Source organism: Narcine bancroftii, chromosome 6, assembly GCF_036971445.1.
Source record: "Narcine bancroftii isolate sNarBan1 chromosome 6, sNarBan1.hap1, whole genome shotgun sequence".
In the NCBI taxonomy this organism is placed as follows: Eukaryota; Metazoa; Chordata; class Chondrichthyes; order Torpediniformes; family Narcinidae; genus Narcine; species Narcine bancroftii.
In genome coordinates this window covers 134,995,701-135,015,988 of record NC_091474.1, presented here as the reverse complement: position 1 = coordinate 135,015,988, position 20,288 = coordinate 134,995,701, and the positions used below count along the sequence as shown (strand labels likewise).

General features: G+C 40.2%; 1 protein-coding gene across 2 annotated transcripts in view; it reads left to right on the top strand.

The window, feature by feature from the left end:
* Window positions 1-20,288, top strand: part of lmbrd1 (LMBR1 domain containing 1) — a 296,648-nt gene that overhangs the window by 144,032 nt on the left and 132,328 nt on the right. For both annotated transcript variants that reach the window (XM_069886140.1, XM_069886141.1), the window contains exon 6: window positions 3,858-3,946. In XM_069886140.1, the coding sequence (XP_069742241.1) occupies window positions 3,858-3,946 (89 nt within the window). The remainder of the gene's footprint in view (window positions 1-3,857; window positions 3,947-20,288) is intronic.

The window sequence follows — 20,288 nt, the reverse complement described above, 5'->3', positions numbered from 1 at the left end:
TAATCTTATTCACCAATACTTTTGCTACAATTTTATAATATATATTAACAAGGATATAGGACTATAAGAAGTAGGTTTTAATGGATCCCTATCTTTTTTTAGGAATAACAGTAATTATTTTTAAAATATATGGTGCTATAAGGGAATTTCTATTCTGGGGTATTGTTATCATAATAATAGATTGATGTCTTTTGATCAATTGATGGTTAAATTAATGGTACATACATGACATCACATACAACTCTGAGATTTTTTTTCCTGCAGATGAAGCAGAATTACCACTCATTGGTACTGCAAAAAAAAACTGTACACAATGTGTATGTATGTAAACAAATATATGGTGGAGGGGTAGCAGCTGTTCCTGAACCTGGTGGTGCAAGTCTTGTAGCACCTATACCTATTTCCTGATGGCAGGAGCGAGAATAGAGTATGTGCTGCGTGTTATGGATCCTTGATGATGGGGAGGATTTTGTCTGTGATGTCCTGGGCTGTGTCTGTTACCTTTGGCGGGGCTTTATGCTCAGGGAGATTGATGTACCCATACCAGACCATGATGCAGCCAGTCAGCACACTTTCCACCACACATACTTCACACACAATGGGAATACTTGGCTGTCTAGATTTCAAAGCTTGAAAAGCTTACAAAGCAAAGCTTCATACTTCCACTGTGATGGTATATGAGGGCATTAGAGGACCTAGATAATGGCCATGCTTATTGAATTTTGTAGTAGATGAACTAATTCGCCCTTATAATCTGCCTCTACATGCTTTAAGGGTAGCGCTAAAAATGATGCAAAATGAGTAAACATGTTTACACTGATACTCCTGAAATTCAATATCATGATTTTCAATAACAAAAATACTCCTTGACTGGATGAAATATCTTAAAACGTATTTAATTCATGCATTATTTTTAGCTTCCAACGTATTCTATTTTTAAAGCATTGAATATTGACTAAAATTCAATCATTTTATACATCTCTTTGCTGGTTGGAGTTTAATGTGACAGAAAAAAGTAGCGCTTTCTGAATGTACAAAAAAAAAATTGCTGCACTAATTGGAATCTGCGATTCACAACATCACACAGCATGGAAAGAGAACCTTTGGCCCACCAAGTCTGTGCCGACTATCAAACATTTATACATGCTAACCTTACATAAATTCAATTTTTATTTTTCCCCCACTCTTCAACATTTCCCCTCCCATCCCACATTCTAATACTCAATTATATGCCACATGCAATATTCTGTGGCCAATTAAACTAAACAGACCACATATTTTATAGATATTAAGGCTGACCAGTTATTGCTTTAGTTTAAAAATGGCCCTCAATTTATGCATGCATGGATGTTATCCAGATTTGTTTGAAGCTGGATGGGCTCTTTTGTTATCAGTGGACCTTATGAATGGAATGGAAGATTCTATGATAGTAAGCCAAGGCCCACAGTTTTAACTAAGATAAATGTAATTGATTAATCTGTTAAAGTTGGGTTGATCTCACAATAGATTCTTGAAGGAATTTTACAGCCAGGAGCTAAGAATATGATAACTGACAATCAAGGAGAAGAAGGGATCTTAGGTAGAAACTAAGCACACTGCTAGAAGAACTTGGCAGGTCAGGCAGCATCAGTGGGAGAAAAAGAGTTGTCAACATTTTGAGTTAAAACTCTTCATCAGGAATGAAGAAAGTTACTGTAGAAGCAGTTTAAAGAGGAGAGGATGGGAGGGATGAAGCAGGGGGATTGGCCAGCCAGGCAGATGTGCGATATGACAGGCAGAGGATTGGCAGATGCCAGACAAAAGGGGAGAGAGGCAAGAAAATGGGACAGGTGGAGGAAGATGAGTCATACAGGGGGAGTGGCTGATTAGAAGGCAGAGGCTGCCAGTATTGTCATCTGATGAGGAGAGAAGGTAGGAATGAAGATAGGAAAAGAGGGGAGCAGAAGAATCAGTGGGAGAAGGGGTTGGGGAGAAGGAAACTAAAGAGTGGATGAGAATGAGTGAAGGACTGGGTGGGGGTGGTTAGGAAAGGAGACCAAAAAAAGGGGCGGAAGGGGTACAGAAAAGACCAAATTAGCAAATTCTCTGTTCATATCATTCGACTCTCATTACCCAGGTAGAATATGAGGTATTCTTTTTCTAGTTTGCATTAGGTTACATTCTGGCATTAGAGAAGGTCTAGGACTGACAGGTTGGTGTAGCAATGAGAAGGGGAGTTGAAATGGCATGGAACCAGAATGGCCATTGCAGATAGAGCACAGATCTCTGCAAAAGTGTCCCCATGTGTGCCTCACCAATGTAGAGGTGGCTACGTCAGGAGAACCAAATGCAGCACTGAGATTCAAGGAAGTGCACATAATCTTTGCTTTATGCGGAAAGCTCTAGTAAACTAACTTTTCTCTTTTGTAACATGGATAACAGTGAAAAATGCATAAATGTTTCCTGCCATTCTCTTGGTCCACATGTGGTATCAAGGTTCCTGGGTTCATAGTGTGCACTGAGGCCAAGGGATGGAATCATCTGTTGAAATCTGTAGAGCAGAGAAGACAGGAAGATAAGCACCCAAACTTATTTGCCACTGGTAGGACTTTGGAAGATGTCCCAATTTCTGCTTTGAAATATTCTCAAGTTTTGAACACCTCTACCATGTCTACTATATGAGAACAACCTTAGTTTTTCTTCTACCTAAATTGAAATTCCTCATTCTTGACACCATTTTGGTAACTGTTCTTAGCTTTGTATTTAAGACTTTGATATTCTTTCAGAATGGTACATGCTACTCAGGATTGTGATTTTATTTTTTCAGTGGTTAGCAATATTTTCCTGCCTTTGAACTTAATTTGCAAAACATAATATTTAATTCCTTTTCATTGCTTTTTTAGACCTGTGTCATTTTCTAAAGTTATTGTATTTACACCCCCCAATGCTTTTTCTTCAGAATGTTATGTTTATTTTCATGAACTTCATTCGTCTGATCAGGAGTTTCCATTATTTTCAGTTATACAACATACTTTCCAAAGAAAGATTGAAGATCAGTGGTCCAAAGATCATGTAACATTGGTCTAACAAATTTTGCCAATGGATCTGGTTGCTGGCTCAGTAATTGGGAAGCATGCTCCTTTGTTGACTAAGTTTGAAGATTGAAAAAATGCGCTAATAGTCCTGAAATAATAAAGGAAAAAGTGAACTAAGTGTAAAGGAGAGTAAATAATCAGTGAATTAGGAAGTAAAATTCTTTTGCCTAGAAACCAAATTTGATTATCTTTTTCTTTTCCACATTTTTATTGAAATTGATGCTACATTATTTTCTTGAAATCAAACCCGCCTAATCTAATACAATCTAATTGAATTGATCCACTTTCTTTTTTTTTCTTTGGCTTGGCTTCGCGGACGAAGATTTATGGAGGGGGTACTGTAGAAAGGATTTATCATTGAAATCTTCTTTATCATAATGCTTTGAAAGCACTTGATTAAATAATCTTTTTGTTACTTAACTGCCAGTTATTCTGCAGTAGAGCAAGACAGATTTATAAACAAAAGGTGATAACAACTTAGGTATTTTTTTCTGTTTTAAAGCTGTTTCACTTTTGAATTATATAATTTTAAATTGCTATGTAAATTGGATGCCATTGAGGTGTTTGGACAATTAGTTCCTGTTAGTTAATTATTCTTTTCCAAAAATTATTGTCATTGAAGTCAAGAAATTGAAAGATTAAGAATAAAATTTATATCAATTATCTATGGCAATTTGATGCACTTTTTTTTAAAATATTCATCTTGGAAAAGTCCTCACTGCATTCATTATAATTATGAAAGTTTGTTATGATGTTTGAAATTAATATTTTTTTCTATTTTAGTGCTTTTGTTCCTTTGAATATTCCAGCAAATCAAAACTCAACAGAATGGGAAAAAGTGAAACTTCTTTTTGAAGAGCTTGGGAGCAGCCGTAAGTAGAAAATTAATTTTATCATGGTGATTCATAGAGTGGTGCAGCATTGAAACAAGTGCTTCCTCCCACTGAAACTATACCTATCAAAAAATTGTAAAAGGGTGTGAGGAAAAAAAATGGTCGATAGGTATAGTGTTTGCATTCCATTTTTGAATTGTTACAAGCCATAAGGACACTGCTATTTACAAATCATTATTAACTAAGTACAACAAATTAATTCAGAAGGTTACATTTGCTTAAAGACATTTTTTGTTCATCACTTTGAAAGTAAAATTAATAAAGCATTTATTAATTCTATTAATAATAACCAACTCAGATCAATATCTGTAAAAAAAATGTGTATGAAATTTATGTTACTCCCATTTAGTTTTCATTTGTGAATATAAGGTTAGTTGAATGGAGATGTGGAATACTTTGAAAATAATATCTTCAAAATGATCAACTGAAATTGAAGTTGTCAGTCATGTGTGCAGACATTTAGTTACCATGTAATACCACCTTGTGGTTTGCAGCAAAGTTATCTCTGTATTGGATTACATCTAATTGTTTTCAACAATCTCAGTGAGATATTTCTTACTTGCTCAACAATTACCTCGATCAATTTCTGATGAACAAATTGAACGTATAGTCAGTGTTCCAATTACATTGTTTGTTGGCAGTGCTTTAAATCATTGTATCCAATTAACTCATTAAGATAAATGTATTTATAAATTTACTGATTTATTTTTGAGATATGTGTTTGTCCAGAAATACTGTTAAGGTAACCATTATCTTTCTGCAACACAACTTTGAGTACACATACAGTGGCCTCCATATTGTTTGGGAGAAAGACATGTTTTTCCCCTTTTTTTTTGCCCCTTTGCTCCATAGCTTTAAATTTGTGATCAAACAATTCACATATGATTAAAGTTCACATTCAAAATTTTATGAAAGGTTATTTGTATACATTTTGGTTTGACCATATATAAATTACGGTACTTTTTATATATAGTTCCCCATTTCAGGTGTTACAGAGTTCTGTGTTGTGTATTGGCCTATGTGTTGTGTGGTTTTGTGTTGGAAAGTGACAGTTTGCCTTTGAGAGCCAAGGTGAAGGTGGACTGCTGAGAGTGAGAGACAGACTGAGCATGTGCAAAAGATGATCTAGAAATTTCTGGACTTGGAAGACAAACCATGACTGGTTTGTGTGGTTGTAGAATGAAAGGAAACCTAAGCATGAGTCATTGTCTAAGAGGCAGTTGGGAATGTTGGGCATTTAAAAAAAAAGATTCCAAAGTCAGCCAGAAGGATCTGGACCAAGTAATTTTTTTTCCTTCTCTGTGAGCAACACAAGAAGATCACTTTGAATTTTGTGCTCTCTCTAAAAGATCTTTTAGCTTCAGTTTACCAAACAAACTGAATTTTGTTTACGATCTTTACTTCGATTGCAATCGAAGTTTTGTGAGTCTTGTGTGTTTTGTGTTTGTTTTGTGTCTAAGTTTTTTTCTGTGGGCTGGTTGGGAATGTAACTTAGACTTTGATTATATATGTTATATTTAGGCTGGGGAATCTATCAGTTTTACACTGTTATAGAAATTTGTATATTAACCAGTGGGCATTGTTATAAAAGGGGGGATTTTGAATTAAAGTTTGAAGGTGAAATTTTGTGAATAAAGTAATTGTTTATCTTTACCCTTATGTGATGTGCCTTCTTTGTGGTTGCTGGTTTGATCTGGGCATCAGAGTATTTGAGACCTTTGGTTTCACAGGTGTTTGTGATTACTCAAGTATGTTTAATTGCTTCATTGGTGCAGGTATAAGAGAATGAGGCTTTTTTCTAAGCTTTTGATCACCTTTGGAGTCTGTAGTTGCCATTTTTCAACTTGAGGACCAGAGTTGTGTGAATGAAAGTTAAAGAAGCCATTATGTGGCTGAAAACAAGAATAAAACAGAAGAGGCATCGCCCAAACCTGAGGATTACCAAAATCGACTGTTTGGAACATCATTAAGAGGAAAGAGTGAACTGTTAAGGTCAGTAATGGCAAAGAAACTGGTAGTCCAAGGAGGACCTCCACTGCTGTACACAGATGAATTCTCATCATGATGAAGAAAAATCCCCAAACACCTGCCTGACAGACCAGATACACTCTTCAGCAGGTAGGTGTGGATGTGTCAATGACTACTATCCACAGAAGACTTCACAAACAGAAATGCAGATGCTATACCGCAAGATGCAAACCACTAGTTATCTACAGAAACAGGATGGCCAGATTACAGTTTGCCAAGAAATATTTAATAGAGCCTGCAGAATTCTGGAAAAAGGTCTTGTAAACAGATACAAGCAAGATTATCCTGTATCAGACTGATGGCAAGAGCAAAGTGTGGAGGCGTAAAGGAACTGCCCAAGATCTAAAGCATACACCTTGTATGTGAAACATGCTGATGGTGGTGTTATAGCCTGGACTGCCACAGGTACTGGTACACTTTTTTTCATTGATGATGTAACTGCTGATGGAGCTTTAAACTAGTATGTTTAGGGACAGGGTTTCAAGTTAGGCGGGACAGCAGGGAGAGGGTTTGTAGGCAAAGGAAAGAGGCATATTTGAATAATTTGAGTGTGGAACAGCAGGAAGTAAAAAATAGATGCTATAATGACAATTGTGAGAATGGTAGAAAGGGTGCTAGGCAGGAGGTAGGATCTGTGAGATCTCTGAGATGCATTTATTTCAATGCGAGGAGTGTTGTAAGGAAGTTGGATGAGCTAAAGGTGTGAATTGACACGTGGCATTATGATGTTGTGGCCATTAGCGAGACATGGTTGAAGGAGGATTGTGACTGGCAGTTAAATATTCCAGGATTTCGCTGCTTTAGATGTGATGGAGTTGGTGGAGTAAGAGGCATTACTTGTCAGGGTGGATATTACAGTGGTGCTGAGGCAAGATGGACTAGAGAACTCATTGAGGGAGGCAGTGTGGGTAGAACTAAAAAATAAGAAGGGTGAGGTTACTATTATAGGAGTATATTATAGGCCTCCAAATGGGGAAAAGGAACCAGAAGAGCAAATGTTCAAGGAAATATCTGAGATGTGCAGTAGAAATAGGGTGGTTGGGGATTTCAATTTTCCAAACATAGATTGGGAAACACAATCAGTAAGAGGGCAGGATAGCTTTCTATTTATACAATATGTTCAGGACTGCTTTTTGCAGCAATATGTTGAGATGCCCACTAGAAGGGGAGCAGTGTTAGATCTATTTAGGAACGAAATACGGCAGGTGACAGTGGTGAGCGTGGGAGAGAACTTTGGATCCAGTGATCATAGGTCCATTAGCTTTAGCTTAATTATGGAATTGGATAGGTCAGGTCCCAAGTCGAAGGTCTTTAAGTGGGGGAAGGCCAGATTTGAAGAAATGAGAAGGGATTTGCATACAGTTGTGTGGGCTGATCTTTTTGCCGGAAAGGATGTAGAGGAAAATTGGAGGGCATTTAAGGGTGAGATTTTGAGAGTACAGGATCTTTATGTTCCAGTCCAGCCGAAAGGCAAGACCAAAAATTCAAGGGAGCTGTGTTTTCTTGAAAAATTATGAAATTGGTTCAGGACAAGGGGGAGACCTATGCTAAATATAAGAAACAGGGGATTGAGGAGATGTATGATCATTACTTAGATTGCAGGAAGAACCTTAAGAGGGAAATTAGAAAGGCAAAAATAAGGTATGAGGAGTCCATAGCTAATAAGATGAAAGTGAATCCTGAGGGTGTTTACAGATACGTGAACAGTAAAAGGAGGGTTAAGGATAGAGTAGGTCCACTGGATGATGGGACGGGTGGACTATGTGAGGAACCGTATGAGATAGGAGAGATTAAACAATTTTTTTCTCGTCTGTAATTACGAGGGAAAGGGACATTGGGCTATATGAGATAAGTGAGGCAAATGGCTTAGTTATGGAGAGGATAGAGATTAGTAAAGTGAGGGTTTTGGAGCTTCTAGGATCAATAAAAGTGGATAAGTCTCCTGGTCCTGATGGGATTTTTTCCCAGGACGTTAAGGGAGGCCAGGGAACAAATAGTGGCATTGACAGTGATTTTTCAAAGATAACTGGAGGAGGGTGTGGTGCCGCGGGATTGGAGGGTTGCAAATGTAGTTCCATTGTTTAAAAAAGGCATAAGGTGCAGGCCAAGTAATTATCGGTCAGTAAGTTTGACTTTGATGGTGAGGAAAGTTATGGAGGGTATTCTTTGAGATAGTACATACTCATATCTGGATAGGCAGGGATTGATTAGGGGCACCCAGCATGAGTTTGTAAAGGGAAAGTCGTGTTTGACTAACTTTGTTGAGGTGACAAAAAAAGTGGATGAAGGTCGTGCGGTTGATGTGATCTATTTGTATTTTAGTAAGGCTTTTGATAAGGTTTCGCATGTAAGGTTAATAAGGAAGGTTCAATCACTAGGGATTAATAGAGAGATAGTGACATGGGTTCAGAGATGGCTGGAAGATAGACAACAGAGAGTCATGGTGGACAACTGTCTGTCAGGTTGGAAGCCTGTGACAAGCTGGGTGCCTCAGGGATCAGTGCTGGGTCTCTTGTTGTTTATCATTTATATTAATGATTTGGAGGAGGGTGTGGTTAACTGGGTAGGCAAATATGCAGATGATATGAAAATAGAGGGAGTGGTGGATAGTGAGGAAAGTTTTCTTGGATTACAGAAGGATTTAGTTTGTTTGGAAGAGTGGGTTGAAAGATGGCAGATGGAATTTAATGTAGACAGGTGCAAAGTGCTGCATTTTTGAAAAAAATAACCAAAATAGCACATGTGCAGTTAAGTGGAGGACATTGAGGTACGCAGATGAACAGGGGGACCTGAGGGGTTATGGTACAGAGTTCATTGAAGGTGGATTCCCATGTAGACAGGGTAGTTAAGAAGGCATATGGTATGCTGGCCTTCATAAATCATAGTGTAGAGTATAGGAGCTGGGAAGTGATGCTGTGGCATTGGTGAGGCCAGGTTTGGAGTATTGTGTTCAGTTTTGGTCTCCAAATTATAGAAAGGATATAGATAAGGTGGAGAGGGTGCAGAGAAGATTTACAAGGATGTTGCCTGGCTTACAGCATCTAGATTACGGAGAAAGATTAAGAAGACTGGGTTTATTCATTGGAATCTAGATGACTGAGAGAGGATCTGATAGAGGTATTTAAAATTATGAAGGGAATAGATAGACTAGATGTAAATAGATTCTTTCCCCTGAGGGTAGGAGCGGTTGGAATAAGAGGACATGTTAAGGGGAAGGGGGCAAAACTTTCAGGGAAATATTAGAGGATGCTTTTTCACTCAGAGAGTGGTGCAGAATAGAATGATCTTCTAAAAGAGATAGTTGCAGCAGGGTCCCTTCTGTCATTTAAGAGAAGGTTGGATGTGTACATGGATATGAGGGGATTGGAGGGTTATGGATGGAGAGTGGGAGGGTGGAGCTAGTGGAGTTGTTCAAGTGAACTGGCACGGACTCAAAGAGCCGACATGGCTTGTTTTTGCGCTGTAAACAGTTATATGGTTATAAAATGAATTCTGAGGTGTTCAGAAATGTACTCAAGTTCAAGCAAATGCTTCCAAACTCATTGGACAGTGTTTCATCCTATGGCAAGACAATGATCCCAAACATACTGCTAAAGCAACAAAGGAGTTTTTAAAAAGATAAAAACTAGAAAATTCTTGAATGACCATGACAGTCACCTGAACTAAATCCAGTTGAGCATGCCTTTCATGTGCTGAAGAAAAAACTTAAGTGGTCAAGCCCCCAAAACAAGCAGAAGCTGAAGGTGGCTGTAGTCAAGGCCTGGCAGAGCATTACCAGAGAAGTTGCTCAGCACCTGGTGATGTCTTTGTATCACAGACTTTGAGCAAGGGATATGCAATAAAGTACTAAACATGTCTACTTTAATATATACCATAGCTATGTCCCAAATATTATGCTGCCCAGAAACGAGGGGACTATGTATAAAATGTGCTGTAATTCTACATGGTCAAACCAAAATATACACAAATGACCTTTAATAAAATCTGGAATGTGTTCTTTAATCACATGTGAGTTGTTTGATTACAAATATAAAACCGGGGCAAATTAAGGAAAAAGAAGTCTTTCTCCAAAACATTATGGAGGGCATTGTACTTGCAAGTAGCTAAAAATTTCAATCATTCCAAACATTTTTATTTTTGTTTATGTATGATTAATATTTGATGATAAATATATTTATTATGAGTGATATAACTATGGTTCAAGTTAAATGCTTTGGGATTAGACCCAAAAGAAGAGTACTGAGGTGGTACTACTAACACACATCAAATCTATATTTAGTTTTGCTGTCAGCCATGACTCAATAATGTCTCACTCCTTTCTGAAGACTGAGCTCAAGTTTAACATCAAGTTTGACATTCGATTACACCATTGAAAAACTGCAGTGTGAGAGGTGCCATTTTTAAACTCCAGGTAGTCCTCGACTTACTGTAATTAAGACTGATGGGTTGGTCGTGACTCGGGGACTTTTGCCCCTATAAAATTTTATTTTATAGCATATTATTTTACAAAACTTACAAAACTGTTTAGACTATGAGAGGATGTGAAAGGAGCAATTTACATGTGAGTATTTTATAAATAATGAAAAACATGAGAGGTAGGGAAGGTGAACAAAATATTGTCAAGCAACCGAACACCAACGCCCTGAACTAGACAAATACATTGATGCAATGGTCAAGAAAGCACACCAGCATCTTCACTTTCCAAGAAGACTTAAGGAAGTTTGTCCCTTGACAATTTTTACAGGTGGACCATTGAAAACATACTGGATGTATGACAGTGTGGAATGGTAACTGCTCTGTTCAATATTAGAAGAAGCTGCAGAAGATCGTGAATGCATATTAGAACATACTGCAAATTTCCCCCACCTCCATAGATTCCATCCACATCTCCTCTTCCTCCTCACATCAGGAAGAAGGCTTAAGAATATGAAAATGCTCATCAACATGCTCAAGAAATGTATGGTTGATTTTACAAAGGAGAAGCTGGGGATCACATTTATTGATGGGAAGGAGGTGGAAAGAGTCAGAACCTTCAAGTTTATGGGAATCCATATTTCAGAAGACCTTTCCTGGAGCCATCACATTGAAGCAGCCATGAAGAAGGCACACCAACATCTCTACTTCCGAAGGAGTCTGAGGTGAATTGGCATGTTGAAGGATACTCTATCAAACTCTTACAGATGCACTGTGGAAAGTATATTAGCTGGCTGCATCATTACCTGGTTTGGGAATTCAACTGCCCAGGAATGCTGAAGGCAATAAGCATGGTCACGTCCATCACAAGAAGCATGGTCATGTCTCAAGAGGGTAGCAAATATCAAAAATGACATCCACCATCCTGACCGCAACCTTTTCTTTATCTGTCTTTGGGCAGAAGGTGTAGAAGCTTTAAAAATAAGCACTTTTTAGGTTCAAGAAAAGTTTCTTTACAACAGCTATCCATCTCTTTAACTCTCCTTGGTTTCAGTAATCATAAACTGTTCTGACAGCAAGAAAGAACTATTTGCAGTATTGTGAGTAACTTTTATTGCATTAGGGTAATGGTGAATATTCATATCTATTCTGTATTTATTGTCTCTTTTTATTTACTATATTTTGATAACTATTAGTTTTTTTTTTAACCTGACCAGTTCAACTGCTGAAAGTAAGAATTTTCCTGCATATATACCTTTAACAATTTGTATGACAATGAACTCATCATCAACAACAAAGGGCAGTTTGCTCCACACAGCCATCAGGCTTCTGGCTGAACCCATAATGGTGTTAACATGTTATCTTTGCTTGGTGTGGATTGTCCTTTATTTTCATTGCAACCTTGTACAACCATGTGATTGTGCTCTTTACATGGCTGTTTGAATATGCATCTACGTGTAGTCTGTCACTATACTATTTATTTTGTGACATAGAAGCTTAAACTTAAAACTTAAATTTAAACTGCAAGAAGGATATTTTGCATTTAGAACCATAGAACATCACAGCACAGAAACAGTCCCCTTCGGCTTTTCTAGTGTGTGCCGGAATTTTTTTTTTGCCATGTGTCTGTTCAAATTCTTCTTAAATGTTAAAATTGAGTCCACATTCACCATTTCAGCTGGCAGCTCATTCCACACTTGCGCTGCTCTCTGTGAAGGAGTTCCCCCTAAACATTTTCCCTTTACCTCCTAATCCATGTCCTCTGGTTTATATTTCAACTTTCTTTGGCTTGGCTTCGCGGACAAAGATTTATTGAGGGGTAAAGTCCACGTCAGCTGCAGGCTCATTTGTGGCTGACAAGTCCGATGCGGGACAGGCAGACATGGTTGCAGCAGTTGCAAGGGAAAATTGGTGGGTTGGGGTCGGGTGTTGGGTTTTTCCTCCTTTGTCTTTTGACAGTGAGGTGGGCTCTGCGGTCTTCTTCAAAGGAGGTTGCTGCCCACCGAACTGTGAGGCGCCAAGATGCACGGTTTGAGGTGATATCAGTCCACTGGCGGTGGTCAATGTGGCAGGCACCAAGAGCTTTCTTTAGGCAGTCCTTGTACCTTTTCTTTGTTGCACCTCTGTCTTGGTGGCCAGTGGAGAGCTCGCCATATAACACGATCTTGGGAAGGCGATGGTCCTCCTTTCTGGAGACGTGACCTACCCAGCACAGTTTGATCTTCAGCAGCATGGATTCGATGCTGTCGGCCTCTGCCATCTCGAGTAACTCCAATGAATGTTGAGGATGGAGCGGAGACAACACTGGTGGAAGCGTTCTAGGAGCCGTAGGTGATGCTGGTAAAGGACCCATGGTTCGGAGCCGAACAGGAGTGTGGGTATGACAACGGCTCTGTATACGCTAATCTTCGTGAGGTTTTTCAGTTGATTGTTTTTCCAGACTCTTTTGTGTAGTCTTCCAAAGGCGCTATTTGCCTTGGCGAGACTGTTGTCTATCTCATTGTCGATCCTTGCATCCGATGAAATGGTGCAGCTGAGATAGGTAAACTGGTTGACCGTTTTGAGTTTTGTGTGCCCGATGGAGATGTGGGGGGGCTGGTAGTCATGGTGGGGAGCTGGCTGATGGAGGACCTCAGTTTTCTTCAGGCTGACTTCCCGGCCAAACATTTTGGCAGTTTCCGCAAAACAGGACGTCAAGCGCTGAAGAGCTGGCTCTGAATGGGCAACTAAAGCGGAATCGTCTGCAAAGAGTAGTTCACGGACAAGTTGCTCTTGTGTCTTGGTGTGAGCTTGCAGGCTCACACAGCGCGAACATTGGCGACTTCAGGGGTTTTTACGAGGCTCTAAAGGCTGTGTACGGCCCCTCACCCCGAGTCCAAAGCCAGCTGCGCAGCTCAGATGGCAAAGTCCTCAGCGACAAGATCTCCATCCTCAACCGATGGTCAGAGCACTTCCAATCTCTTTTCAGTGCCAACCGCTCAGTCCAAGAATCCGCCCTGCTCCAGCTCCCTCAACAGCCCTTAAGGCTAGAGCTGGATGAAGTCCTCACCCGGGAAGAGACATATAAGGCAATTGAACAACTGAAAAGTGGCAAAGCAGCAGGTATGGATGGAATCCCTCCCCCAGAGGTCTGGAAGGCTGGGGGAAAAACTCTGCATGCCAAACTGCATGAGTTTTTCAAGCTCTGCTGGGACCAAGGAAAGCTGCCTCAGGACCTTCGTGATGCCATCATCATCACCCTGTACAAAAACAAAGGCGAGAAATCAGACTGCTCAAACTACAGGGGAATCACACTGCTCTCCATTGCAGGCAAAATCTTCGCTAGGATTCTCCTAAATAGAATAATACCTAGTGTCGCCGAAAATGTTCTCCCAGAATCACAGTGCGGCTTTCGCGCAAACAGAGGAACTACTGACATGGTCTTTGCCCTCAGACAGCTCCAAGAAAAGTGCAGAGAACAAAACAAAGGACTCTACATCACCTTTGTTGACCTCACCAAAGCCTTCGACACCGTGAGTAGGAAAGGGTTTTGGCAAATACTAGAGCGCCTCGGATGCCCCGCAAAGTTCCTCAACATGGTTATCCAACTGCACAAAAACCAACAAGGTCGGGTCAGATACAGCAATGAGCTCTCTGAACCCTTCTCCATTAACAATGGCGTGAAGCAAGGCTGCGTTCACGCACCAACCCTCTTTTCAATCTTCTTCAGCATGATGCTGAAACAAGCCATGAAAGACCTCAACAATGAAGACGCTGTTTACATCCGGTACCGCACGGATGGCAGTCTCTTCAATCTGAGGCGCCTGCAAGCTCACACCAAGACTCAATATTTCACCTACCTTCAGTGGAAAAAGCCTAACTACATTTACTCTATCTCCCTCATAATTTTAAATATAGCTGTTAAATCTCCCCTTATTCTTTCTCACACCAGGGAATAAAGTCCTAACCTGTTTAACCTTTCCCTGTAACTCATTACCTGAAATCTGGGCAGCATCCTAGTAAATCTTCTCTGCAGTCTTTCTAACTTGTTTACATTGAAACTGCATGCAATACTCCAAATTTGGCCTTACCAATGTTTTGTTCAACTTTACCATAACATCCTAACTCCTATATTCAATGCATTGATTTATGAAGATCAATATGCCAAAAGCTCTCTTTACAACCTTATCCACCTGTGACACCACTTTCAGGGAATTATGTATCTGTTCTCCCAGATTCTTCTGTTGTACTGCACTCCTTAGTGCCCTATCATTATTCGTGCATATCCTTTCTTGGTTTGTCCTTCCAAAATGCAACGCCTTGCACTTGTCTGCATTAAATTCCATCTGCCATTTTTCATCCCATATTTCCAGCTGGTCTCGATCCCTCTGCAAGCTTTGAAAACTTCTTCGCTGTCACACCACCTCCAATCTCAGTGTCATCTGGAAACTTGCTGATCCAATTTACCACATTGTCATCTATATCAATGATTTGGATGACAAACAACAATAGTCCCAGCATTGATCCCTGAGACACACCACAGTCACAGGCCTCCAGTCTGACAGTCAATCATTCACCACTTCTCTCTGGCTTCTCCATCAGCCATTTTTGAATCCAGTTCACTACTTCACCATGAATACCTTGCAACTGAATTTTCCTGACTAACCTCCCATGTTGGGAGGAAATGGAGAAAGCAAAAGAGAGGGATGTGGTTAAGATGTAGTTTTTAAAGAATATTGAACGCCACATTGAGATTATGAATTGCCTGCATGTCCTCAGTGAATAATTTTGGAATGGGGTCATAGATGAGGACCAGAGGTTTGAATGGGGATTAGGTAAACCCAGACATTTTTGGTCATGTTGAAACTGAGAATGAGCATGCAGTCTAGTTAAACAGAATATTGTTAATATAAGAGTGATATAGTGAAATTGAATAATAAGCGACCTGCAGAAAATACAGCAGGGTAAAGAAATTTGGAGTCCTTCCCTCAGAACTGAGTAAATACATCTTGTTAATAAGTAATGGAGTAAATACAGTATGTCAATATTCCAATAGATGAAAGTCATCAGCCTAATAACATTAAGGCAGTATGGTTAATGTAGCAGTTAGTGCAATGCTATTACATCGCCAGTGACCTGTGTTCAAATCTAGTGCATCCTGTCAGGAGTTTGTACATTATCCCTGTGTCTGCGTGGGTTTCCTCCATGTTTTCCTCCCTGTTTTCCACCCAGCCTTCAAAATGTACGAGGGTTGTCGGTTAATAGGGGTATATGGGCAGCATGGTCTAGAAGGTCCTGTTACAGTGCTGTATGTCTAAAATTTTTTTAAAAAGCTAAACATTAGAGTCATGGAAGCACAGTGCACCAAAGCTGTAGACAACATGCTGGAAGATGATGTGGCTGCTGCAGCCACTGTCATGACAGTGCTGCAACTGGTACAGGCCTGGGAGGAGTGCAGGAATGAAGAGAGTCTTCCAACACTCCTTAGCGATATCCCACTGTCTGGGTATCCCATATAGGTTTAAACTGTCTGTTGAATGGGGTTGGTATAGGTTCACTGAGTTAGCCACATTTTGGTAGTATTCGAGTGCAGGCTTACAGGCAGTGGATCGGCATGAGGCACCAGAGCAGGAGACCATCTCATTCTCCACTGCCCCCCGCCCCCTCCCCACTACCTCCAAGAAGTAGAAACCTTGGATTGTACCCATAATCTTTTTCTTTGGCTTGGCTTCGCGGACGAAGATTTATGGAGGGGGTAAAAGTCCACGTCAGCTGCAGGCTCGTTTGTGGCTGACAAGTCCGATGCGGGACAGGCAGACACGGTTGCAGCGGCTGCAGGGGAAAATTGGTTGGTTGGGGTTGGGTGTTGGGTTTTTCCTCCTTTGCCTTTTGTCAGTGAGGTATTTGTCAGTGTATGACTCACAATATTAACTAAAATTAACTCTTTTCTTTGGCTTGGCTTCGCGGACGAAGATTTATGGAGGGAGTAAAAAGTCCACGTCAGCTGCAGGCTCGTTTGTGGCTGACCAGTCCGATGCGGGACAGGCAGACACGATTGCAGCGGTTGCAAGGGAAAATTGGTTGGTTGGGGTTGGGTGTTGGGTTTTTCCTCCTTTGCCTTTTGTCAGTGGACCAGCAAGTGGACCAGCAAGAGGCTAGGTGGCCAAGGCTCACACCAGACTGTGGGCTGATGGCAACAGCTTCTGGGAACCTGGTATACGTCAGGGTGCCAATGGCGACCAGGGCTGCCTTAGGGCCTTGGGCGCTAACAATTTCCTGATCCTGGAGCTGAAGAAGGTGACTTTAATGCTTCGAGCTTGGGTTCACATGTGGATGGAACAGGAAGCAGAGAAACTATGATCGTTATGGGAGTGCAAAAGGCAATGGCATCAAAAGAGGTGACAGGATCCACAAGCACTTGATGTCGATGAAAGGGCGTTCTTTTGCTGCTCTTCCATGTCTAGATGGTGGTGCTGAACTTGTGATGCCTCCATAAGCAGAGCAAATAATTTTTGTGTATTTTGTCCATGTGACAATGAATGGCATTTTGAATTTAGTATCGATAATAGTTGATGGTCAGCATGACTTATGCCATTGTAAGTAATGCAAGCCATTGATACTAATGCCATATTCCAGCTTTTTGCTTGCAGTTTTGTATGCTTTGATGCTTCATACATTCAAATCAACATGGGCAGCCTCGCATTCTAGGGGTTTCACTCCATGCAACAATCAATTGCACAATTTTTTGTGTGTGTGTGTGTGTGTGTGTGTTTATTTCAGTGGAGTAAAGGGAATTACAGTGGCATGAGAGAGGACCTGGCCAAAGTAAATTGGAAAGGGGCACTAGTAGGAAAGACGGCAAAGCAACGATGGATGAAGTTTCTTTAATAAATGAGGAAGGTGTCGGATATATACATACTACAAAAAGAGGAAGTATTCATATGGAAAAATGTCATAACTGTAGCTGACAAGGGAAGTAAAGCCAACATAAAAAGCAAAAGAGAGGGCATATAAGGAAACAAAAATCTGGGAATATAGAGGATTGGGAAGTTTTTAAACTTGTAGAAGGTAACTAAAAAACTCGTAAGGAGGACAAAGATGAAGTATGTAAAGAGTAAAATAGGTGAGAGTAGATCTAGAACCATTAGAAAATTGCTGGAGAAATAAAAATGGGAGACAAGGAGATGGCAGAGGAACTAAATGAGTCACTAGATAAAGAAGATGTAGTGGATGTTGTGTATTTGAATTTTCAAAGGCCTTTGACAAGGTGTCTGTCAAACATGAGACTATTTTGATGTTTATTAATGATTTAAATTATGGAATGAATGACTTTGTCGACACATTTGCAGATGATGCGAAGCTAGGTGGAGGAGCAGTTGGTGTAGATGAAACAAGACGGGTGCAGAAGGACTTGGATTAGGAGATTGAGCAAAGAAATGGCAAATTAAGTACAATGTCGGAAAGCATAATCATGTACTTTGGTAGAAAAAAAATAAATGGGTAAACTTTTTTAAATGGGAAGGAAATTGATCACACCCAAATGCAAAGGGATCTGGAAGTCCTCGTGCAGTCTAGCCTGAAGGTCAAGTTGCAGGTTGAGATGTTGGCAAAGAAGGCAAATGCAAGGCTGGCATTAATTCAAGAGGAATAGAATATAAGAGTGGACATATGACGTTGAGGCTTTATAAGACACTGGTGAGACCTCACTTGATATATTGTGAATATTTTTGGGCTCCTCATTTGAGAAAAGATGTGGTGACATTGGAGAGGGTTCAGATGCATTTCACAAGGATGATTCTAGGATGATTGAGGAGTGTTTGACAGCTCTTGGCCTGTACTGATTTGAAATTAGGAGAATGAGGGGGATTGTCATTGAAACACTCAAATGTTGAAAGGTTGTTTTCCCATTGTGGAAAAGTATCAGACAAGAAGCTATAACTTTGGGGTTGAAAGGCATTTTAGAACCAAGATCTGGAGAAATTTCTTCAGCCAAAGTGTAGTAATTCTATTAAAATTTTGCCATAGGCAGTTGAGTCCATGTCATTGGGTGTATTTAAGGCAGAAACTGATAGGTTCTTGATTAGCTTGGGGATCAAAGGTTCTGGGGAGAAGGCTGAGCAGTGGGGATGAGTGGGAAAATGAATCAGTGCATGATTAAATGCCAGGCCAGATGGTAGGCTGAATGGCCTATTTCTGCTCCGATGTCTTATGGATGAGGGAAGAATCTTATGGAGAGATACAAAATTATTAAAAGAAAAGAACAAATAGAAAGAGTTTTTTTTCCCCCCATTAACAAAAAATAGAGATGAGGAGAAACTGCATCTCTCAGAAAGTAGTGAATATGTGGAATTATCTTCCCAATAAAGCAGTGGTGGTGCTTCATGAAATGCATTTGAAACACCTTTGGATTTTGGCGAATAGGAGAATTAATTGTTGTTGTGAATAGGCAGATAAATGAAAAGAGTTCATGGCTATATTAGCCATGATTTTATTGAATGGTGGAGCATTTTCAACAGGCCACATGGCCTACTCCTGATCCTATTTCTTATGTTCTTGTTTTCCAACATGAAAGAGTTTATAGTGGGCATGATTTAGTATTTAAGAATCAATGAGAATTAATGGTCAACATATGGTGATTATTGCACAGCTACTGAATAAAGAAAGACATTATCGATGTATAAGAACTTTTTTGTTGTATTTTCTATCACTTCTCTGGATATCTTTAATATCACTTCTATATATGGATAAATTAATATTTTGGCATGAATTGCCATTAAGATTTAAGTAAGGGGGGAGGCGTGGCAAGATGGCGTAGAGTCTAGACGTGTAATCTCGATCTCTCTGGCCAGACTTTTAAGAACCCGTTTTTTAGCTCTTTGTTTTCAGGTTTAAATTTTTTAAAACTTAGTTTAAAGTATCAAGGAATTGTTATGGCCAGTAATGGTAAAAAGATTAAACCTCAAGTACAGAAGAAACTACATTTTCGGAGTGTTGAAGATTTAGAGCCTAAACAGTCTGCTACAACTTCAGGTTTGCTTTCTTTCAAGCTTAAACCACAGAGATTGCCTGTGGGAGCTGAAAAAATAACTACTACTCACCAGGAGAAGGACATCGCTGGAATTACCCATTCTCAGGAGGAATGTGCATGTGCCCCCGATGTGGATCCTGATTCTGGCAGTCTGCCGACTTTAATGGAGGGGGCACGCAAGAAGACGACTCCATTGCTTGAAATGTCTCAGGAAGTACTCCAATCTGAATATCTTGATCTCTTCCGTGAGTTTATGCAACAACAACGGGTTGCGGGGGAAGACCAGCGTCGACCCCCTGAATAAGTCGGGGTGTCGTCGCTGGGAGTCCAGTCCCGCAGTAAAACTGTTAAACTGCCTGTTGTTGAGATGCAACAGGAGCTGCAGTTACCTGGTTCTGCCACTACGCAAGAGAAAGCAGGGCTGAGCTGTTCTGAATTACAATGTAAACAGCTAAGCCTTATCATTCAGCCTATGCTGAATGAAATGTCTCAGAGACTCAGTTTGGAACTGGATACAGTTAAAATATGTGTGGAAGCATCTTGTGAGGATTTTAAACAATTTCAGGCTGCTTTCTTGAAATGTCAACAACAAGTGGCTTCTAATACAGAAAAAGTGTTGGAGGTGGAAGAATCCGTTAAAGAGTTGCGAGAATGTGAGAGGGAGTGAGAGAGGAAAATAGATTATTTGGAGAATCAAAGTAGAAGGAATAATGTGAAGATTGTTGGGTTGCCAGAAAGTATAGAAGGACAAGATCCTCTTCGTTTTTTTACCGAATGGATTCTACAAATACTGGGGCAGGAATTTTTCTCTGGAGGTCTGGTATTGGAAAGAGCTCATAGAGCCTTAAGAAGAAGACTTCTGCCTGGTCAACC